Here is a 24,123-nt window from a genome sequence, read left to right as displayed (position 1 = left end):
TGAAAATCATATGCATAGATTTTTTTTGACAAAAAATATGTGGACGACATTAGGGGGTCAGCTCCTAGCTCCCTGAGGGGACAGCTAAATCACTAGGGCCACAGAGACATGGGGAATAGGAGACATGGGAGGGAGGGACCTTGGAGGTAGGCGAAGGAGCGCGAGGAGAAGTACCCCTCCTCCTCGTCTTCCTTGGCTTACGCCTTCGCATTCGCCGCTGGCGACCTGCCGAGCTTCCTCTTGGTGGCCATGGAGAGACAGGTCGTGCAGGAGAGGAGGGAGAACCGAAGACGAGGGGAGAGGAGGCGGTTTCTGCCTTCGGAGAGCATTTACGCACCTGCTCAGGTGCTGAGTCGTGTATTAACTGGGCCCTGGGCCCTGGCTGTGTCATGTTGGGCCAACTGATCAAAACTCTTCATCATACCACCAAAAGTGAGTACCACAACGTTTTAATAAAAACAAAAGAGTGCCACAATGTTTGCAATAACACCGCCGGGGGAGGGGGGGGGGGCTGAATGATGAGGTAGAAAGAGAGTGGTGTAAACATAAATGATTCGTAAGCTCGGAAACATGAACATGGATTAATCAAGGAAAAAGGTTACGGTTAAGGGCAAATACCAGACTGTGTGTGTGACATCGATGTTGACGATTCTTCATTTCCATGTTGGTCTGCTAGATGTTCCTCTTTATAGGAAGTTGCTTCATCGATGCGAAGAAGCAGATTATGAAATGGATGTCAAGACATATTGTACGGAAGAAAACGCCGTATTTGATGGAACACAACATGCCTACGACAGTTCTTGGTGGCAACATTAAGTTTGATTGAGGAGCAGAATCAACTATTGATGGACGACATGCCCATCCATGTGGAAATCCTCGTGGATGCCTAACCCCATGCCCACCTGGATAACCCGACGAACTTTCTGCAGTGTTCATGTCGGCAACCCTAACAAACCCACGGGCACGGAAATAGATGAAGGGGGGCAAAATGCAAGCCATTTTTGTTTAGTCGTCCCGAATGAGGGTTGAAATGCAATGGTACATATTCAATCAAGCAAAATTAAATTCCGATTTAGATGAAGCAAACAAAAATCTACTCGCTCCGTTTCTAAACGTAAGTCTTTTTAGGGATTTCAATACAAACTACATACGGATGTATATAGACTTATTTTAGAGTGTAGATCCATTCATTGTGCTCCGTATGTAGTCCATATTGGAATCTATAAAAAAGACTTATATTTAGGAACGGAGGGAGTATAATAGGAAAAGTAAAATAAAAATGCAAGGCTATGCATTGAAACAAGCAAAATGAAATTTACATATGAATCAAAAATCCAGAATAGAGAAAGAATCAAATTGAAGTCTATGTATTCAATCAAGCAAAATTAATCTAGTATATACTAGGGGAGAAGAAGGAGCTGTGCCTTGCTGCTGATCTTGGGATTAGAAAGAGTTTGCATGTATGCACATTTGGAGACGTACGCATGCAGACTAGCAGGAAATAATAGTTTCCCTCGCTTGTTCGTTCGACCACGTCGGTCACGTTAGGAAGCGCTCTGTTTTTATCCCTAAAATTAGAACGATGGTCCGATATGACAGTTGTTTTTTTACATGTCCGGCGTGTAGCCAGGCCTAGGATTAATCGAGAGGATAACTGTTGCAATCTGGACCATCCTCTGTCACAATCACCATGGCTGTAGTTGGGAACAAAAGACTTACCAAGTTTACATCAACACCACAGTCTACAGACACCCCTCCTCTCCCTCCTTCTCAAAGCTTCTCATTTGATCGTGCTGCTACTTAATATAACAACCAAGGTGTATGCTTCCCTGCTCAGATCAGATGAGGAGCCACCTGCACAAAAAAAGGAACAATGCTATTAGGCGCGTCGTAATTTCAAGGTTGCCTTAACAAGGACCAGAGGTGAGTCCTTTTTCTGTTATCAATGCTAAACATTTGAGGTTTAACCAGGTAAAATAGTAATGCTCGTTTCCGCAAGCCTTCGGAAATTCAATTTTCCTCAGCATGGATAAGTGCTCGCCCGGCAGAATTCCTTTTTATCATTCCAGATTGTAGCAGATGATCAATGTGAAGTACTCCCTCCGTAAAGAAATATAAGAGCGTCTCCCTCCGTAAAGAAATATAATAGCGTTTAGACGCTCTTATATTTCTTTACGGAGGGAATACAGTACAAAATTGTCTCACATAAATAAGCTTCAACTTCCTACTCTTTTGTTTTGCAGGCAACAAGCTGCTGATTCATTTGCTATGGTACACAGAAGAATCACATGCCTCTTGTCCAGTTCTGCTTGCCAGGAGAATCCTCCATTTGAAGTGGAAATAGAAAGAGATTTTCCAGAATGGCGGTTGGAGCTCTCCTTGGCGATCTGGACCCCACCGCAGCAACCCACCAACCATACGACGGCGCTTCCTCTTCCCAGCAGCAACTCACCGTGGACAGCTACGACCTGAGTGGTCCACTGTTGGCCCAGCCAACAACCACTAGAGCAAGCACATATCTGCATGTTGCAGTCACCAGCCCTGGGTTGTGCAATGTCAACAGCAGCCTACAGACGGCCGCAGGGGGTAGCCCTGAGCACCGCCGGATCAGATCAAACGACGCTCTTCACTATATCAGCCAGATGCTGATGGAAGACGTCGACGAGAGGTTTGAAATATGCCAAGGGGACGCCGCTCTCCAGGCTGCTGAGAAACCATTCCGTGACCTTCTTGGGCAGGTACCCCCATTGGCTACTAACCCTCCGCTGTTGAATAGGAACAACGAACCAGACAGCCCTGATAAGGGTAGGACCAGCCGTTACAAGAGGCTCTGGAGCACTAGCTTCAGTAATGACTGTTCCAGTTACAGCTTGTTACAGCCCTTAACAACCCCATCGAATCCATATATCTGCAGTAGGAGTCTTTCTCTACAAAACCGTCCGTTCATAAGTGTTGGACCGACTTCTAGATCTGGTTTCCCCGCCTTGCATCATCAGAGAGGTGTCGAGGAGGCAAAGATGGCTGTTGCTCCAAGTATTGATAAGCTGCTGATATATTTAGAAAATGGCATACTTTCCATTTCCAAACTGTCTACAAAGGCAAAAGTAGGAGAGAGGAGCGAAAACACAATCTTTGAGGTGGCAGCCCCAAGGGACTGGGATATCTTGGAGGGAAGGAGCAATAAACATATTGCCTTCACCACTTGTGCAATAATTCGAAATGAAAATTTCGACCAAGCTCTGCTATGCTATGGTCTGGAGAGTTTCAAAAAAACAACAAGACTGCGAAGAGGGTTAGCAGAGGAAGGAAACAAGAACTCACTGAAAGGCCGGAGCAAAGGACGTCAGAAGCTATGGCAGAGGAAGCAACCTATGAGAGAGTTGGTTGATCTCAAAACTCTCCTCATCAATTGTGCACAAGCTGTGGCGGAAGACAACCATCTGTTGGCCAGTAAACTCCTAAAGAAGATAAGACAACATTCCTCAGCAGATGGTGATTGTTCTCAGAGACTGGCATTTTACTTGGCGGATGGCCTCGAGGCACGCTTGGCTGGGACCGGGGGTCAGGTTTATGGCAACCTAATGGAGAGGAGAACAAGTACAACAGATTGGTTAGATGCTCACAGCCTTTTTGTTGCATCCTGCCCTTTTGACAGGACGTCATACTACTTTGCCAGCCAAGCTATTCTTGATGTCTCACAAGGGAAACCAAGGGTGCACATCGTTGATTTTGGCATCGGCTTCGGCTTTCAGTGGCCATTAATGATTCAGAAGTTTGCACAGCAAGAAGAGGGAGCCCCTAAGCTTCGAATCACAGGTATAGATGTTCCCCAGCCAGGTTTCCGCCCCTGCGAAACGATCGAGGAGACAGGGAAGCGGTTGGCTGATTATGCAAACATGTTCAAGGTACCTTTTCAGTATCAGGGCATTGCCGCTTCAAGATGGGAGAACATTAAAATTGAGGATCTTAACATTGACAAGGATGAAGTTCTGATAATCAACTGCATGTTCCGGATGAAGAATCTCGGTCATGAAACCGAAGCCATAAATAGTGCAAGGGACAAGGTGCTCAAAATGATGAGGATGATGAACCCAAAGGTTTTTATTTCAGGCACCGTAAATGGGTTATGCAGTTCTCCCTTCTTCATAAAACGTTTCAAAGAGGTTATGTTCCATTACTCTTCAATGTTTGACATGCTTGATGCAAACGTAGTTCCACGGGATAATGAAGCAAGAAAGATGATTGAGAGGATGATATTTGGGAAGGATGCACTTAACATGATAGCATGTGAGGGTGCAGAAAGAACTGAGAGACCAGAAAGTTACAGGCAGTGGCACGCAAGGTGCCTCAAGGCCGGGTTCCAGCAGCTTCCCGTCGATCCAGCTATCTTAAGGATAATAGTATACATGAAGAACACGTTTTGGCATGAGGAATTCTTTGCTGTTGAAGATCGCGGTTGGCTGCTACAAGGATGGAAAGGGAGAGTAATTTATGCAATATCTAAATGGAAACCTGATGAAACATACGACGGTCGGTAAGATTCGTACAGTTTTTCAAGTGATTCTGGTGTTCTTCTATAGAAATATTAACTATGTGAACCTGGTCATTGTTTTGTATAGTGTACAAAAAGGCGACTGAAACACTTTGTTTGTATTGTTCTTTTTTTACTTCTGATGAATAAACACTTTGCTGTAAAATCGATCCTAGCGCTGAATATCTCTCAAAACTGGCGATATGAAAGATCAATGGATTGTACTTAATCCAAACAAGTTTTGTATGCACGAATTCAATAGGATGCACTAATGTTCACATGTTATTACTCTCTCCATATCACAACTTGGTGGGCGATGTTTTGGACATGTCTTCTGTCAAACTTCTACTTATTAAACTACGAATACCATTTTGACCATTCAGATTGGAAACCATATTTACAGATTTTTCTCAAAAAGGACGTGGACGACATTAGGGGGTGAGCTCCTGGATTTTTCTGTAAACTTATTCGGAATGGAAGATGGGAGGATTGTAATTTCTGATTTGTAGACGGCAATTGTACTTCAACATAACAGGAATCCAACAGAATGCACTAATATTCACATAGCACAAATAAGTGGAGTTTGAACATGTCCTCTATAAAACTTCGACTTTAACCCCTGTCTTTTGATCATTCAGATTGGAAATTTGTAAATCATCTGTATACATTTTTCTCAAAACATACGTGGACAAAATTAGGGGGTGAGCTCCTAGTTGCCCGAGGGGACTACCAAATCATGGGGAATCAGAGGGGGAGAGGGGGGAGGGACCTTGGAGGCGGGCGCAGAGTGTGGGGCCGGAGAAGAGGCCCTACGCGTCGTCTTCCGTCGCATTCGCCGCCGCCGCCGGCGACCTGCCGGGCTTCCTCTTGGCGGCCATGGAGAGGTCACGAAAAAGAGTAGAGAGAGGGACGAATTCCGCCTTCGTAAAGCGTTTACGCATCCCTGATGTGCCGAGTCGTGTTTTAACTGGACCTGGGCCCTAAGCTGTTGTCCGGTTAGGCCCACCTTATCAGACCTCCCCTCGCAGAAAGAAAAAGAATCACCCACTTCCGTCCTACTCTCTCCATTTTAGAATGTAGTGGTAAAAAAAAGAGCGCATTGATATTTTTAAAGTCAAAAGATATAAATTTGACCAAAATTTCAGAAAAATTATAAAAACGTTGAATACTAAATAAACACCACTAGATTGATCACGAAATATATTTTGATATTGTGTATATTTGGTATTATTAAAGATATATAGGTAATTTTTTCTATAGACTTGGTCAAAGCTGTGACACTTGACTTCCGTACAAATCAATGCGCGCCTATATTATGGGACGGAGAGAGTATGAACAAAGATGTCCCTACTGTTTGTTTTTTTGTTTTTTAGATTTTTTAGGGATTTTTGTTTTTTTAGATAGTGATGTCCCTACTGTTATGTGTCCCTTAAATGGGTTAGATTTTAGGCCGGTGCTAGGCGTCATCCGGCTGATTTCTTCAGGAAATCCGTCGGGTAGGTGGCCGTCCGATCTATCTCGCCCAAGCCGTTCGATGGGTCAACGCTTCCTCGCTTCCTTCCTCCCCCGAGTTCGTCAGTCCGTTGCTTTCTTCCTCCCGAGCACACGCAGCAGTTCGCTGCTACGTCGCCGACGGCAGCAAACGCCGGTGAGGGCTGCATCACAGCACAAGGCAGCCCACGACGGATGTTACATCGCAGCACAGGTGGCCGGCGACGGATGTTGCATCGCAGCGCGCGGCGGCCATGGCGGATGTTAAGACGCACACAGTGATGATGGCGGAAGCTGCGAGCGGAGCGGGGGATGTGCTTTGCAGCGCCGGAGACGATGGCGGATTTTGCGATGCAGTGCCGGCGGCGACAGGTGTGGCGACGCAGCACGCGGTGCCCATGGCGGAGGCTGTGATGCAGCGCCGGCGAAGACAGGTGCTGCGACGCAGCACGCGACGGCCATGGCGGAAGCTGCAACACGGCGCGCGGCGATGACAGTCGAAGCTGCTATGCAGCACGCGGCGATGACGACAGGAGCTGCTATGCAGCGACGCAGCGCGGGGACGCTACGATACAGCTCCGGCGACGGCCATGGCGGTAGCTGCAAACGCAGCACGTGGCGACGACGACAGGAACTGCTATGCAGGGACGCAACGCGAGGACGCCATGATGCAGCTCCGACGACGGCCATGGCGGTAGCTGGAAACGCAGCGCGCAGCGACGGCGGAAGCTGCTATGCAGCGCGCGACGACAACGACGGAGCTTCAATGCATCCACGGCGGAGCTTCAATGCGGCCAGGATGGAGCTTCGATGCAGTCGCTGCCGACGGTTCGTCCCCCTCCTCCAGTGCGGTGGCTTTGCTTGTCTCTCTGCTAAGTGGCCAACAAGAAGGGGGAAGAAACTGGTGGACGACAGGCTTCGGGGAGAAGATAAGGTGGAGGGGAAGGAAGCGGTGGGGTGGGCAGGGACACGTGTTGCGCGGAGAGAGAGGTTTACGGGAGGAAGATTTCATCCGGTTGATTCTAAACGTTTTCCCAGATTTTATGGGCCTGGGTGCATTAAATATTGTGCCTCGGCCCAATAAAATTCTGAAATTTCAAAGACCCATTCAAATTGTATAACAAATGTGCAAGTTTAGTACTCCCTACATTCAAATGTATTAGGCCTAATTGTTCATGGTTGTCTTTGACCATTGGTAAACTTATTAATAATATATGAGATGCATGTTGTAAAGAATTATATCATTATAAACTCTTTTCACATACAAATTTTATGGTATACTTATTTGTAACATACACATCATATATTATTGCTCTACCCCGTGGTCAACCACAATTTCAAAAAATGTATTAGACCACATATATTTGGATGGTAAGATTACCAGACTGCTAGTTGAGAAAGAGTAGCACCAATATAAGACTTGGGTTGTTCAACCACCCCTTGTAGAGAGAGAAAAGAGTAACAACGCGTGTCTTCGCTCACTCGCTTCATGCAAAAGCGAGTGGGCCACGTCACGTGAATTGAGTTCGAGCTTGAGCTATATTATATGCCTGTTCGAAGAACACAAATTTTGCATGGCAGTGCACGACCTAGCTCTAGGTGTACATGTCAATACTCGAGCTTGTTGTGGACATGCTTTCTAATTTCAAAGAGATCTTCCACCATATGTTAGTTGCATCGCTTCACTCTCCTAGGCGTCCTCTCTGTGTAGAGGAAATGCAAAGTAGAGAGACTATACAAAATACACATAGTAGTAGACAGAACACACATGTTGACCTACTGGAGACCCCTTTCTGGCGACCACATGCACAATCATCTGGGGGAGCAGCCTGTTCAAAACCGAGTCCCTCGAGAACCTGCACCTGGTGAGGGGCGGTAAGGTTTTTTGGGGGCGTTTCGGCGTAACTGCTTGCTCAAGTTCGACTACATCCATGATGATAGTTCGTCTGCTTCCTTGTGAGCGGGCATCCACCTAGCTAATCTTCACCACTGTGTCTAACGATGTCGTTGCACCAGAGTTTCTAGTGAACTCGTATGTTCTTAATCTCTATTTCGCTGACATGTGCCTCTGGCCCATATGCTAGATGTTCCTAGCCTGCGATTTGCCATGTTAGTGATATTGTGGTAATGCTAATCTAGATTGAGCTTAACCAAACACTGCCTAATATCTTAATAAAATGAAATCTCCTTTTGTGTCCGTGCGAATGCTCCCAAAATGGAATCAGATAAACAAGATGTGAATTCCGTATATTAGGTGAACAACTTACAATTGTTGGTGACAGACATTAATACAAGGTCGCATCGCCACGGCCTAGGCGAAAACCAAGCACAAACTTGGTACGACAAACTACCCTCCAAAAATTCAACCATTACACACTATCGAATGAAAATAAAATTACAAGTTATTTTGCATAGTGCCCTTTTTTCAATTACATCGGAATTTTTAAAAAGATTTTGTTTTAGTTTCTTCTAGTTTTCTTTGACCTATTCTTCTAGTACTCCCTCCGATCCATATTACTTGTCACTGTTTTTCTACAATTTTATACTAAATTGTACTGAAGCAGCGACAAGTAATTTGGATATGCATTTTCATGACCTGATAACTAACATTGCTGCCGATGTTGTAAATAAAATTCAAAGGCAGTTACACTAGTTAAACATTTGGTACAAATAATTCAGATACGGCAGAACATCAAATCTCATCAGACTAGCTAGGCACCAACAATTTAATTTTGAATTAAGATAATCACAAAAAAACTGATTGTTTTAATGAGATAAAGTACAACAAATTATCCTAAAAAAGATTCAACCAATACCATTATATATATATCAATTATCAAGTGGAAAAGAAAGAAGAACATTCTTTGAATAGTGCATCTCCTTTTTTCGATTACCTCGGATTTTTTAACAGTTCAATTAGGAACCTTAATAATGATTGAAAACCAGTCCAGCGCTCCTAATAAACCCTTTTTTATAGGTCTGATGCTCGGCCGGGCCTAGAACTAATCAACGTTGGGAACAAAGCCATAGTAATCTGGACCATTCTCTGTCACAATCTTATGACGTTGGAAACAAAGCCAGAAGGTACAGGAACGACAAATTTAGTTCAAATCAACACTACAACCTCACTACTTATCCTCGCTACTCTTCTCTCAAAGCATTGGATCCACTGCTGCTGCTTAATATCCAAGGTGTGTGCTTCCCTACTTTTGCTACTTGCTCAGATCAGATGAGGAGCCTCCTGCAAATAAAAAGGAACAGTGGTATTAGGCGCGTCGTAGATTCAAAATCGCTTTCACGCTGTTTCTGTTATTGATGCTTAAACATTCTATGTTTAACCGGCTAAAATAGCTGTTCTCGTGTCTGCAAGCCTTCGGATTTTATTTTTCAACCAGTATGACATGCCAAAACAATCATAAGCTGAATCTCTAATAAATAATTTAGCTTGCATTTCCCTTTTTCTCCTTCCAGGAAACAAGCCGGTTCATTTGCTGTGGGACAAACAAGAACCATATATCTCGTATTGAGGTGGAAATCAGACTTTCCACAATGGCAATTGAACCTCTCCGTGATAATCTGGACACCCTCGCAGCAACCAACCAACCATATGGTGATTCCTCTTCCCAGCAGCAACTCACCGTGTACAACTACGACCTGAGTTGTCCACACTCAACAGTTCTCTCCCCAGCCAACCAAGTAAGTGTCAACAGCAGCCATGGACAAAACAAATTTCAGATTGCTGCAGGGAGTAGCCCTGAGCACCACCGGATCAGATCAAACGATGCTCTTCACTACATAAGCCAGATGCTGATGGAAGACGTTGACGAGGTCGACATATGCCAAGGGGCTGCTCTTCAGGCTGCTGAGAAGCCATTCCGTGACATTCTTGGTGAGGTATGCACACCGCCTACTAACTGGCCGCCATTGAATAGCAACAACAAACCAGACAACCCTGATAAGAGTGGGACCAGTCGTTACAAGAGGGTCTGGAGCACTAGCTTCAGTAATGACTATTCCAGTTACAACATGTTGCAACCTTTAGCAACCCCGTTGAGTCCATATATATGCAATAGGAGTCCTTTTTTACCAAACCAGCCGTTGATAAGTGTTGGATGGACTTCCGGATCTGGCTTCCTTGCCTTGCATGGTCAGAGAGGTGTCAGGCAGGAAAGAATGTTTGCTCCAAGTATTGATAAGCTGGTGATATATTCAAAGAATAACATACTTTATATTTCCCAACTGACTACGAAGGCAAAAGTAGGAGAGAGGACCGAAAACACAATCTTTGAGGTGGCAGACCCAAGGGGTTGGGATATCTTTCAAAGAAGGAGCAATGAACATCATGCCATCACCACTTGTGCAATAATTCGAAATGAAAATTTTGACCAAGTTCTGCTATGCTATGATCGTTCTGACCGAATAACAAGACTGCGAGAAAGGATGGCGGGGGAAGGAAACAAGACCTCTCTGAAAGGCCGGAGCAGAAGTAGGAAGCAACCGAGGAAAGAGTTGGTTGATCTCAGGACTCTCCTAATCCACTGCGCACAAGCTGTGGCAGAACACAGCTACCTGTTGGCCAGTGAACTGCTATTGAAGATAAGGCAACACTCTTCAGCAGATGGTGATTGTACTCAGAGACTGGCATTTTACTTGGCGGATGGCCTCAAGGCACGCTTGGCTGGGACCGGGAGTCAGGTTTACCGCAACCTCGTGGAAAGGCAAACAAGTACCGCAGATTGGTTAGAGGCTTATAGCCTTTTTCTTGCAGCTTTCCCTTTCGGAAGGGCGTCATACTATTTTGCCAACCAAGCTATTCTTGATGTCTCACAAGGGAAACCAAGGGTACACATCGTTGATTTCGGCATCGGCTTTGGCTTTCAGTGGCCATTAATGATTCAGATTTTTGCACAGCGAGAGGAGGGAGCCCCTAAGCTTCGGATCACAGGTATAGACGTTCCCCTGTCAGGTTTCCACCCCTGCAAAATGATCGAGGAGACAGGGAAGCGGTTGGCTGATTACGCAAATAGGTTCAAGGTACCTTTCCAGTATCAGGGCATTGCCGCTTCAAGATGGGAGACAATCAAAATTGATGATCTTAACATTGACGAGGTTGAAGTTCTCATAGTGAACTGCATGTTCCGGATGAAGAATCTCGGTCATGAAACCGATGCCGTAAATGGTGCAAGGGATAAGGTGCTCAAAACTATGAGGAGGATGGACCCGAAGATTTTTATTTCTGGCACGGTGAATGGTTTACTCAGTTCTCCCTTCTTCATACAACGTTTCAAAGAGGTTATGCTCCATTACTCTTCAGTGTTTGACATGCTTGATGCAAATGTTCCACGGGATAATGAAGCAAGAAAGATGATTGAGAGGATCCTGTTTGGGCAGGATGCTCTTAACATCATAGCATGTGAGGGTGCACAAAGAACTGAGAGGCCAGAAATATACAGGCAGTGGCAAGCAAGGTGCCTCAAGGCTGGGTTCCAGCAGCTTCCTGTCGATCCAGCCATCTTAAAGAACATAGTACACAGGAAGAACTTACTGTTTCATCAGGAATTCTTTGCTGTAGAAGATTGCGGCTGGCTGCTTCAAGGATGGAAAGGGAGGGTACTTTATGCTGTATCTAAATGGAAACCTAATGATGATCAATAATAAGATTCAAACAGTTTTTCAAGTGCACACGCCTGTGCAGCTACTAGATTCTCAACACAACGGGTCTAAATTGCTGAACACCAGAAGATGGATATTCTTTCGTCAGATGAGTATTGGGAAGTGCTAGCTTGGAAGAAGGTGGGATGGTGATTCGAATGTTGATATTATTCAACATGTTTTGATTTGGTCCATATGTAGCAAAAGGCAACTGTACAACTTTACCTCTGCCGCTCTATTTAATTTCTGAACAAACTAGATATGATGAGATTAGTGGAGATGCCATACCTAGACACTGGATTTGCTGTAAAGTACTCCCTCCATCCCATAATGTAAGACCTTTTTTGACACTACACGTCTTACAATCATTATGCTGAATATGTCTCAAAACCGGCGATATGGAAGATCAGAGGACTGCCATTTCTGATTTGAAGACGGCAATCGGACTTAATCCAAACTGGAATCCAATATAATGCACTAATGTTGACATATTATTACTCTCTGCATATCACAACTAGGTGGGAGACGTTTTGGGCATGTCTTCTGTCAAACTTCTACTTAAACCACGAATATCATTTTAATCATTCAGATTGGAAATTTGAAAATCATATGCATAGACTATTTTTTCTCGAAAAAAAAACAAAGAATACGTGGACGAGATTAGGGGCTGAGCTCCTAGTTCCCTAGGGCACTACGAAATCAACAGGGCGACAGAGACACGGGGAATCAGAGAGGGGGGAGGGAGGGACCTTGGACTTGGAGGCGGGCGCAGGCGGTGGGGTGGTGCAGGCCGAGGTCGGCCAAGGAGCTCCAAGAGAAGATCCCCTCCGTGTCGTCTTCCTTCTCCTACGCCGCCGCCGCCGGCGGCGACCTGCCGAGCTTCCTCGTGGCGGCCATGGAGAGAGAGGTCGCGGAGGATCCAAGAGGAGAGATGGGCATCTTTTCAGCCTACGGAGAGAATTTACTTTTTTTTAGACATACGGAGAGAATTTACTTACCCTGGGTCCTGTTTTAACTGGGCCTGGGCTCTGGGCCCTGGGCCGTGTCACGTTAGGCCCACCTGGGCACAGGAATGTAATGTTGCATCTGCATTTGTGGCGCTACCCGTGGACCGGACACCATACCGCATTTTTAAATGTCTCAGAAAAAAATCTGAAAACAATCTAACACAATGACACAACATTAATGTATGTTGCCATAAAATTTCATATTAAAATTCGAAACATTGCACGGGATACAGAAATGACAAATTTAACATCAATGTGATAACGGGCCAAATCTAAAGCCCAACTTATGTCATGTACTATTCATTGTCGGATTTGTTACTTTTATACCTCGAGCTTAAATTTGATGAAAACATAGACCGATGTTGTGTGAATGTGCTAATTATTTTTCAAACATTTTGAAATGCGCTACGGGCATCCGGTGCACCCGATAGCACCACAAGCGTCGGTGTATGAGATACATTCCCCCTTCCCCCGCAGAAAACAAAAGAATCATACCCACTTCTGTCATACCCCTTTGTTTCAACATATATTATGTATTTGATTTTTTTTCAAAGTTGGATGATAAATTTGATCAAATCTTTCAAAAAATTATAAATATGTAGAATACTAAATCAATAGAACTAAATTCATCATGAAATATATTTCTTATGGTGTATATTTGCTATTGTAGATATAGACCAATTTCTCTTCCAAGAGAGCACTAGCTTAGTGGTTAGGCATGCGATTGTGCAGGCTAACGACCCGGGTTCAATTCCTATAATTGATGGGTGATGCGCATGGGTTTTTCCCATTTGTTGAGAATCAAACTTGATGTGTGGTCTGTGGTGAGACCACTCATCTATATAAAATCTTTGTACTAATAAAAATAATATATTGAGGACCATGCTTGATGTGTGGTGCAAGAGTCCAGGAGAAGTGAAATCTTGATACTCATACTAATAAAAATCTTGATACTCATACTAAAAAGGTAGTGTATATCTCTAGTTGGTGCAGAGTCCAGGAGAAGTGAAATTCTCTCCCAAATTGTAAGGTCTCCTCTCAGTAACCCCATTGAGAAACCTAGTCCCCGCATTATCCTCGAGGTCGAGACGGGTGGTGGCATCGCCACTCCTTCTCTAGTACCCTCTCGTATTGTCCCTCCCTCATCGCCGCTGGCCAGGGCCACCTGGGCAAAGTCCCTCACGGTGGTCGGTGGCAATGGGTCCTCTCCGGCGCATCAGCCCCATCACCCACCCCATCTGACATAGATCTCATCTGGTGTCTCCGCCGGGCAGGCCCAGTCTCATCCCGGTTTCCTCCTCTTGTATTGTTCATCCACCGAAGGTGCCCGAGCATGTGGCTCACGGCCTTCGCTACTGCAACCGTATAGTGGAGATGCCCAGAAAAAGGGGTCAACCCCCGCGTCGCTCTTGGTGACACGGGCGGTGCCTCCAAGCCGACTTCACCAACGCCCTCCTCCATGCACCCTCTTCTTGCTGTTGCCTTTGTGCCACTAGAAAAATCCCTCATGGTGGATGGAGCTGAGGAGGCTTTGCCCGAAACCACTCCGGCCCATGGTGGCGGCCTTGCTATGGATTGTTGTGGCCGTCGAAAGGTCTTGATGAGGGTTTCTCCCTCCAGTTCGTATGGTTGACTTTGGCGGTGACATGCAAACTATGGGCGATGACTTGACATAGAGGGATGGTTGTGCAGCCAGTAGTGGTACATCGCTTGTTGCTGCTGGGATTGCGGAAAAATGGTGGCTGCAACACTTGAATGTCGTTGATGATGGTGCTACTCAAGTACCCAGTCTCAAGCTCCGGGGTGAAAGCCTAAATCTAACCCGAGTTGGTTATACTTGGCTATTGTGATGTTTTACTTCATTACCTAGTTTAAGGCATTACTCAGATATTTAGATTGACTCTTTGGGGTGAATATCTAGATTCCAGCCTTAGATGGTTGGATCCGGCGATGGCGACATTTTGAGCATCGCTCCCTTCCTGAAGGTGTTGTTGTTGAAGAATCTCGTTTTTTGTGTCGTGTCAATGAGATGGTTTATGTGGATATGTTCATTGTTGTAGTTTATCGACCACGAATCTGATCACTTTAATTATTTTTCTTTTTGCCTCTCCTAGGCATAGCTTTGGCCTTATATGACTTTGCTATTTGCTGTGTTTTTGTGTGTGCGCGTTGGTATTGGTTGCGTGCATCCTAAATATGCTGAGGCCGGGTGTGTGCTCATTATTTGTGTATCCTCTTGATGCTCCATTTTGAGCCAATAAAATCCACCCTTTGTTGAGAAAAGATCAATTTCTCTATAAACTTTGTCAAAATTTGTGACCCCTGACTTTCGGGAAAACCAACATGCAGTTTATTACTCCATCCATCCAAACATATATCGCCTAATACGTTGTTTGAGGTTGGCTTTGACAATTGATAAAATTAATAATACTCCATCCCTTTCAGTTTAGAGAGCTTTCCTCAAAAGTAGAAATTTTCAATTTGTAAGGCTCATTGTCTTGGGAACATGCAAATATAACTATATACACATTAAATTTTGTCAAATTTGTATTCTCAATTTAGAATAAACCAATACATGAAGGAGTGAGAGGGCCATGCGTATAGTATTAATATGTTGTATAACACTTAAGTAGGTCCTTCTTGGTTGATGTAATTTGTAAGATGAGCCCAATAAACTTGAAGAGAGGGAGGGACTATATGAGCCGTTGGTGGCTATAAAAATTATATCATTAGAAACTATTTTCGTATACGAATTAAATCAATTCAAAATGTAGACAACATCCAGTTTAGAAAACTATCAGTACATTTTTCACCTAGTATTTTTTCACCCCAATATTTAGTGTTTCTAAGCAGGTATCTTTCGTCACTAAAATATATCCTTTATGGAAATATTCTCAAATTTCAACAATAATTTATACATTTTCATTTTTTGGCTTCCAGTTAAGACAACTTTCAACAACAAATTCATGCAGTATTTCTTTTCTCCCCAACATTTCGTGCACACTGTTTAGTTTTCTGGGCAGGTGCCTTTCATCCCCAATATTTCCTTTTTTGGAAATATTCTCAAATTTCCAATAATATATCAACTTGTATTTTTGTACACCCATCTATGAAAATCTGAACACATTGCCCACCTAGTAATTTTCAATTTTTTTTTCATTTCGGGCAGGTGTCTTCCCTCCCCAATGTTTCCTTTCTGGTAATATTCTAAAATTTCAAATAAACATAGAAAACTTCCATTTTTTGACCTCCAACTAAGACAACTTTCAACACATTTTCCGCCTAGGTTTCAGAAAAATGTAGGTGGACTTTCAAAAATATATCCTTGTCGAAACGTTCAATTATTTGGTGAGCTTTTAGAAATTTGATTTCCTTTGATCCGGTTTGGGATGTAAGTATAGCCTTCTTTCATAGAGACCGTAGGTTATGGTACCACATGAAGTGTTGCTTGGCAAGGAGATTTCTTCAAGAACTTGTTGTCTCAAAATGTTTCGGCCTCCCTGATCAATCGAAGAGATGATAACAACGACGATACTAATAAGGAAATAGGCCATGGCTGAAGGTTTCACCTACAGCCGTGTACATACGTTTGGGTTCACTTGAAGCAGTGTGAATGAAGGATAGAGGGGCGTTTTCCAAGTTCGGAGAGCGTTTACGCACCTGCTCAAGTGTCAAGTCATGTTTTGATTGGGCCTGGGCCCTGGGCTGTGTCACGTTAGGCCCACCCGATGACGCCAGAACTCATTCATGAAAAAATAGACCCTGCCCCCCTCAAAGAAAACATAAGAATCACACCCACTTCCATGATGCTCCCTCCATCCCAAAACACAGTGTGTATAGACTTTTTTCCTAAAGTCAAACAATATAAGATTTGATCAAGTTTTTAGAAAATTTACAAAGATGTAGAATACTAAATAAATACCACTAGATTGATAAGGAAATATATTTTCATATGATGTATATTTGGTATTGTAGATATAGATAATTTTCTCTTTAAATTTGATCAAAGTTTGTGACTCTTGACTTACGCGAAAATCAATGCGTAGCTATATTATGGGGCATGGGGAGTATGAACGTAGATGCCCCTACTGTTCCTGTTTTTTGAAACGGAGCCCCTACTGTTCTATGTCCCTTATTTGGGTTAGATTTCATGGGCCTCGGTCCATTAAATCTTGTGCCTCAGCCCAGAAGAATTCTGAAATCTCAAAAGCCCATTTGACACTAGTAGAAAAGGGGGCTTTTGTCCCGATTGGTAAGGGTCTTTAGTCCCGGTTTTTGAACCGGGACTAAAGGGTCGTTACTAATGCCTCCCCCCTTTAGTCCAATTTTATGATATTTTTTTTTGAAATTTTTTTTTGCGAATTTTTTTTTGATTTTCAAATTTCTGAGTTATTTTAACCTCTAATCTCTAATCACCACCCCTCATCACTGCTCAATTTATCCTCTAATCTCTAATCACCCCTCATCATTCCAAATCATCTAACTTCCCGGGCGGTCACCCATCCTCTCACTACTCCAGCCTGAGCACGCTTAACTTCCGGGTTCTATTCTCCCTCGTTTCCAAGTCAGCACTTGTTGTTTTTCTGACAATAGTAAGATGTCAATTCTATTAACCCTCAGGAATTTAGCTTGAGCATGAAGTGACACATTTCACTGTTTGAGTTTGAAACTATTGTTTTAAAAACAATAATTATTTAGTAACACTAATATTTCTGGAATAATTAGTTTGACCATTGTTTGACCACTGTTTGACCAGATTGACCAAAATTCAAAAAAACTGAAATAATTATTTAGTAACACTAATATTCTAGAATAATTAGTTTGACCATTGTTTGACCACAGTTTGACCACAATTTGAATTTTTTTGAATTTTTGTGCCTCTCCAGATCTTAAAAGCCCCGTAACTTTTTTCTATTAGGTTTTTGAGGATTTTGAAAATGTTTAACGGGGTTCCCCCCGGTTAAATTTGGATGTAACTTTTCGAGTAGATGATTTTTCATATAAAAAACTTTTTCATCCGAGTTCGTATGCAAAAGTTATGGCCATTTTAAGAAATTCCAGAGAGATTTTGCAAATAAAGTCGAAATTCATATTTGTAAATTTTTCCAACAACTAGACCACATATCACATGGGAAACTTATTTTACTTTATTTTTTTGACATTTCCATCATTTTCTTTTGTTTTTTCTAAAACTGAAAAGGCGGTCCACGCGGGGGGGGGGGGGGGGGGGGGTAGAGTTTGATGGGCCCTTTAGTACCGGTTCGTGCCATGAACCGGTACTAATGCCTCAAAGCCCATTAGTACCGGTTGGTGGCACCAACCGGGACTAAAGGTCTAACCTTTAGTCCCGGTTGGTGCCACCAACCGGTACTAATGGGCATCGCACCCTTTAGTCCCGGTTCGTGGCACCAACCGGGACTAAAGGGCCCAGGTGAACCGGGACTAATGCCTTAGCCGCACGAACCGGGACCAATACTCACATTAGTCCCGGTTCGTGACTGAACCGGGACTAATGTGAATATTGCCCTATGACGAAAGCCCTGTTTTGTACTAGTGTGAATTGCATGGCTAATGTGTAACTTTAATACTACTTCCATACAAATATATAGCATCTAATATGTTGTTCGAGGTTGCCTCTGACAATTGATAAAATTAATAATATATGAGATGTATTATAGCTATAAAAATTATATCATTAGAAAATATTTTCATATACGAATTTAATGCTAAATTTTTTTGTGACATGCACATCATATATTGTTGCTATAGCTAGTGGTCAAAGGCAACCACAAAAAATGTGTTAGACCCTATAGTTGCATCTATGCACTCTCCTCGCATCCTCTCTAGGTAGAGGAAATACAAAGGCGATAGGGTACACAGAATAGGACACACACTTGTGTTGAGTTGCTTCTCCAGCGACCCCTTTCTGGCACTATGCTCACAGTCGCCTGGGAGAACAGGCCTTCGAAACTACGTCTGTCGTAATGGAGTTTCCGGTTAACTTGTCTCTTCTAAATCTCTCTCTGTTGACATGTGCCTCTGGCTCGTATGCATATATGTTAAATGTTCCTAGTATGTTATTTGGCATGCCAAGAATCTTCTAATGGTGCTAATTTAGATTAAGCTTAACCAAAAACTACGTAATTTTCTAACAAAATGACATCTTTTGTGTGTGTCTGAATGCCCCCTAAATGGAATTAGATGAACAAGGTGTAAGTTCTATATGTTGGTTGAACAAGTTACAATAGTTGGTGACATTTAGAAACATTATAACCGTGCACCATAGGAGCTCTCTCACGACATCACTGATTTTGGTTGTCAAATCAATTGTCCCCGTTATTCTTGTTCGTCGGAGTCGGATGCGCCAGGCTGGATGTTCAAGGCCCTTCTGGCCCATATCAATGCACACGTTGGGCGTAAGAAGGCACGGCACTCCCATGCCCAGCGGCACGGTATAGAAGCCGGTCCCGTTCCCGTTACTCTGGGAGCAAAATTGGAGGCGTCTTGTTCATTCCTTGACGGACAGTCCACGTGTCCATCATAAAAATATGCGACGACTCTGGGGTCTGGGCGATGCTACCCTTCCCGCACCTCGCTCCTCAATCCATCATCCTGCCCCTCCCCTCCCCTCCCGATCTTGGCCTAGGGCGAAACATAGTGCGCCGTCGAGTAGTCTCCCTAGGTGATGCCGACCTCCGAGCTCCCACCCCTCTTGACGAGTCGCATTGGCAGGGCCTAGGCGAAAACCAAATACAAACTAGGTAGTTAGTGAAGATGGTGGTAACTCATCTAATTTATCACATAGTACAAACTAATCTCAAAGCTTTATACCACTATACCAATCTCAAAATGCAGAGAAAATAGTTACGAAAAAAGTCTGATGGTATAATGAGATAAAGTACAACAAACTACCCTCCAAAAACTCAGCCATCACATACATCAACTATCATATGAAAAACAATACAAGTTTCTTTAATAGTGCCCTCTTTTTTCTTTGAATACCAGCTAAATGCTATTCATGATATACATCAAGTGGAAAAGAAGGACAAATTTCTTTGAACAGTGCATCTGCTTTTTTTAACAGTTCAAGTAGGGACCTTAATAATGACTGAAGCCCAGGCCAGCGCTCCTAATAAACCCTTTTTTATAGGTCTGGTGCGCGGCCGGGCCTAGAACTAATCGACCGAATAATTGCTTGTAACCTGAACCATTCAACGTCACAATCTCATGACATTGGGAACTAAGCCATAAGGTAGAGGAACGACAAATTTAGCTCACATCAACAGCACAACCTCACTACTCTTCTTCCATAGTCCACATCCTCGTTACTCTTCTCTCTAAGCATTGGATCTGATGCTGATGATGCTGCTCAGTAACCAAGGTGCGTGCTTTCCTACTTTTGCTACTTGCTTAGATCAGATGAGCAGCCTCCTGCAAATAAAAAGGAACAGTGGTATCAGGCGTATCGTAGATTCAAAATCGCTTTAGGCATGATAATTCAATCAGCATCTAAAATAGGTATTCTGGTGTCTGCAAGCCTTCAGATTTATTTTTTTCAATTAGCATGGAATGCTAAAACAATCCTAAGTTGAATATCTAATAAAAAGGAAGAAGCAGAGGGTGAGGGGGAAAAAAGGAGCTCGCTGAGCAGAACTCCATTTTACGGAAATTCGTCTCACATACATAAGTTTCCATTTCCCTTTTTTCTTCGTCCAGGAAACAAGCTGATTCATTTGCTGTGGGGCAAAGAAGCATCATATATCTCATATTGTGGTGGAAATCAGACTTTCCACAATGGCAACTGAACCTCTCCGTGACAATCTGGACACCGTCGCAGCAACCGACCAACCATACGACGGTGATTCCTCTTCCCAGCAGCAACTCGCCGTCTACAACTATGACCTGAGAGATCCACACTCCACAGTTCTTTCCCCAGCCAACCAAGAAAGCACATGTGTGCTTGGTGGAGTCACCAGCCCTGGGTTGTGCAGGGTCAACAGCAGCCTTGGACAAACCCAATTTCAGATTGCTACAGGGGGCAGCCCTGAGCACCGCCGGATCAGATCAAATGATGCCCTTCACTACATAAGCCACATGCTGATGGATGACGTCGACGAGAGGGTCGACATATGCCAAGGGGAGGCTGCTCTCCAGGCTGCTGAGAAGCCATTCCGTGACATTCTTGGGGAGGTATACGCGCCAGCTACTAACTGTCCGCCAATGCATAGCAACAACAAACCAGAAAACCCTGATAAGAGTGGTACCAGCAGTTACAAGAGGCTCTGGAGCACAAGCTTCAGTAATAACTGTTCCAGTTACAGCGTGTTACAGCCCTTAACAAACCTGTTGAGTCCATATACCTGCAATAGGAGTCTTTCTCTAAACAGTCCGTCGATAAGTGTTGGACCGACTTCTAGATCTAGTTTCCCTGCCTTCCATTGTCAGAGAGATGTCGAGGAGGCAACAATGTTTGCTCCACGTATTGGTAAGCTGGTGATATATTTAGAGAATGACATACTTTCTATTTCCAAACTGACTATAAAGGAGACAGTAGGCCAGAGGAGCGAAAACTGGGATATCTTGGAAGCAAGGAGCAACAAACATCTTGTCTTCACCACTTGTGCAATAACTCGAAATGAAAATTTCGACCGAGTTCTGCTATGCTATGGTCGGAAGACTTTCGACCAAACAACAAGACTACAAGAAGCGATGGCGGAGAAAGGAAATAATAACTCAGTGAAAGGCCGGAGCAAAGGACGTCAGAAGCTAAGGGCTAGGATGCAACCGAGGAAAGAGTTGGTTGATCTCAGGACTCTCCTTATCCATTGCGCACAAGCTGTGGCAGAAGACAGCTACCTGTTGGCCAGTGAACTGCTATTGAAGATAAGACAACACTCTTCAGCAGATGGTGATTGCACTGAGAGACTGGCATTTTACTTGGCGGATGGCCTTGAGGCACGCTTGGCTGGGAGCGGGAGTCAGGTTTATCGCACCCTCATCGAGAGGCGAACAAGTCCCACAGATTGGTTAGAGGCTTACAGCCTTTTTGTTGCAGCTTGCCCTTTTGTCAGGACGTCATACTACTTTGCGAGCCAAGCTATTCTTGATGTCTCAAAAGGGCAACAAAGGGTGCACATCATTGATTTTGGCATCGGCTATGGCTTTCAGTGGCCATTAATGATTCAGAAGTTTGCACAGCAAGAAGAGGGAGCCCCCAAGCTTCGGATCACAGGTATAGACGTTTCTCAGCCAGGTTTTCGCCCCTGCGAAATGATCGAGGAGACAGGGAAACGGTTGGCTGATTATGCAAACATGTTCAAGGTACCTTTTCAGTATCAGGGCATTGCCGCTGCAAGATGGGACACCATTAAAATTGAGGATCTTAACATTGATGAGGATGAAGTTCTCATAATCAACTGCATATTCCGGATGAAGAATCTTGGTCATGAAACCGATGGCATAAATAGTGCAAGGGACGAGGTGCTGAAAACTATGAGGAGGATGAACCCAAAGGTTTTTATTTCTGGCACTGTGAACGTGTTACATAGTTCTCCCTTCTTCATACAACGATTCAAAGAAGTTATGCTCCATTACTCTTCAGTGTTTGACATGCTGGATGCAAATGTTCCATGGGATAATGAGGCAAGAAAGATGCTTGAGAGGATCCCATTTGGGCGGGATGCCCTTAACATAATAGCATGTGAGGATGCAGAAAGGACTCAGAGGCCAGAAAGTTACAGGCAGTGGCAAGCAAGGTGCCTCAAGGCAGGGTTTCAGCAGCTTCCTGTCGATCAAGCCATCTTAAAGAACATAGTACACATGAAGAACTTACATTATCATGAAGAATTCTTCTCTGTCGAAGATTGCGGCTGGCTGCTACAAGGATGGAAAGGGAGAGTGATGTATGCTATATCTAAATGGAAACCTGATGAAAAATATGATGGTCAGTAAGATTCGAACAGTTTATCAAGTGCATAAACATATCGGCAACTTACCGCCTCTGTAGCTGCTTGCACGATTCTCAACATAACAGTACTTTATGCTAGTATATCTTGGAATAAGATGGGATGGTGATTTGAGTGCTGATATTTAACATGCTTTGATTTGGTCCAACTGCGCAACTTCACGGCCATATGTAGCAAAAGGCAACTGTGCAATGCTTTGCTTCTGCCGCTCTATTTAATTTTTGAACAAAGTGGTCTGGGAAGTGCTCTGTAAGTGAAGCTGGTGTTCTTTTAACTATGTGTACTTGGTTATTGTTTTGGTCTGTGTGTAGGGCCTACAAGACATGAGACTAGTGGAAATACTACCATACCTGGGCACTGGATTTGCTGTAAATTACAGTAGAATATTTCAAAACTGGCGATATGGAAGATCAGAGGATTCTCATTTCTGATTTGAAGCAATTGCACTTGTATTAATATAAACAAGGTTCCTATGAAAGAATCCAATAGAATGCACTAATGTTCACATATTACTCTCTCCATATCACATCTAAGTGACGTTCTGGACGTGTCTTCAGTCAAAACTTTTAAAATTTTAAACTAGGAGCATAATCTTAACCATCCGGATTAGAAATTTGAAAAACCATATGTACAGATTTTTCTCAAAAAAGACGCGAGCTCCTGGTTCCCGAGGGGACTACCAAATCACTAGGGCCACAGAGATACGGGGAATCGGAGAGGGGGGAGGGAGAGACCTTGGGGGCGTGCGTAGGGGGTGGGGTGGAGGGCGAGGTCGGCGAAGGGGCGCGAGGAGAACAGCCTCTCCGCTTCGTCTTCCTTCGCCTTCGGCGCTGTTGGAGCAGCCACCGCCGACGACCTGCGGAGCTTCCTCTTGGCGGCCATGGAGAGAGAGGTCGCGGAGGAGAGGAGATAGGAGGCGTTTTCCGCCTTCGGAGAGCGTTTACGCACTTTCTGAACTGCTGAGTCGTGTTCTAACTGGGCCTGGGCCCTGGGCTGTGTCACGTTAGCCTTCACCTGATATAACTGAGAGTGATCCCCTAAAAAAAACTGGGAGTGATAGAAAAAGCTGATAACTCAAAAACACACACACAGTGAGTGATAGCAAAAGCTTCTAATTATCTCAGCAATGTGTGCTTCCACAATATAAAAATTGTGATAAGCATTAGATTTACTAACTTGATCCACTAGCATCCCTTCGATCTATGCATGAGAATCCTCTATCATGTCATGCATGAGTGCATTCTAATTGAGTTTTAAATGCACCTACATTTAATTGTGACATGCACAACTTTTCCTGTTAAGAATTTCTTGCGGATGTAGAAATTTATCACATACTAGTTTAAATCGTAAGGACAAAATTAATATTCTACACAATATTTACAAAATTGTATATTTCATTCCATGGCAACGCGAGATATCATCTAGTTCAAGAAACTCCCTGCCGATCCGTAAAATAACCGCCAAAATGCTGGTACGG

The 24,123-nt window shown here is 43.8% G+C and overlaps 4 protein-coding genes across 4 annotated transcripts in view; 3 read left to right on the top strand and 1 right to left on the bottom strand.

Annotated features, from left to right (window-relative positions):
- The first annotated feature begins 2,360 nt into the window (after positions 1-2,360).
- On the top strand, positions 2,361-4,538 carry LOC123157001 (scarecrow-like protein 9). Its single transcript, XM_044575223.1, has one exon. It carries the CDS (start codon positions 2,361-2,363, stop codon positions 4,536-4,538), a length of 2,178 nt encoding a protein of 725 aa, XP_044431158.1.
- Positions 4,539-8,882: 4,344 nt separating this feature from the next.
- Positions 8,883-24,123, bottom strand: part of LOC123179944 (uncharacterized protein At5g02240) — a 65,939-nt gene continuing 50,698 nt past the window's right edge. The window contains exon 8 of the mRNA XM_044591863.1: positions 8,883-9,263. The gene's annotated coding sequence lies outside the window, so the exon portion shown is untranslated. The remainder of the gene's footprint in view (positions 9,264-24,123) is intronic.
- LOC123156999 (scarecrow-like protein 34) lies at positions 9,572-11,677 on the top strand. Its single transcript, XM_044575222.1, has one exon. The coding sequence runs from the start codon at positions 9,572-9,574 to the stop codon at positions 11,675-11,677; it is 2,106 nt and encodes a 701-aa protein (XP_044431157.1).
- LOC123179943 (scarecrow-like protein 9) lies at positions 20,476-22,655 on the top strand. Its single transcript, XM_044591862.1, has one exon. It carries the CDS (start codon positions 20,476-20,478, stop codon positions 22,630-22,632), a length of 2,157 nt encoding a protein of 718 aa, XP_044447797.1. The 3' UTR covers positions 22,633-22,655.

The sequence above is a fragment of the Triticum aestivum genome, chromosome 1D (genome assembly GCF_018294505.1).
Source record: "Triticum aestivum cultivar Chinese Spring chromosome 1D, IWGSC CS RefSeq v2.1, whole genome shotgun sequence".
Classification (NCBI taxonomy): Eukaryota; Viridiplantae; Streptophyta; class Magnoliopsida; order Poales; family Poaceae; genus Triticum; species Triticum aestivum.
Note: the sequence above shows the minus strand (reverse complement) of the source record. Positions and strands in the feature narration are given on the sequence as shown.

Excerpts from the sequence above, each read along its gene's own strand:
- LOC123157001 (XM_044575223.1), top strand. The coding sequence starts at position 2,361 with ATGGCGGTTGGAGCTCTCCTTGGCGATCTGGACCCCACCGCAGCAACC.
- LOC123179943 (XM_044591862.1), top strand. The coding sequence starts at position 20,476 with ATGGCAACTGAACCTCTCCGTGACAATCTGGACACCGTCGCAGCAACC.
- LOC123156999 (XM_044575222.1), top strand. The coding sequence starts at position 9,572 with ATGGCAATTGAACCTCTCCGTGATAATCTGGACACCCTCGCAGCAACC.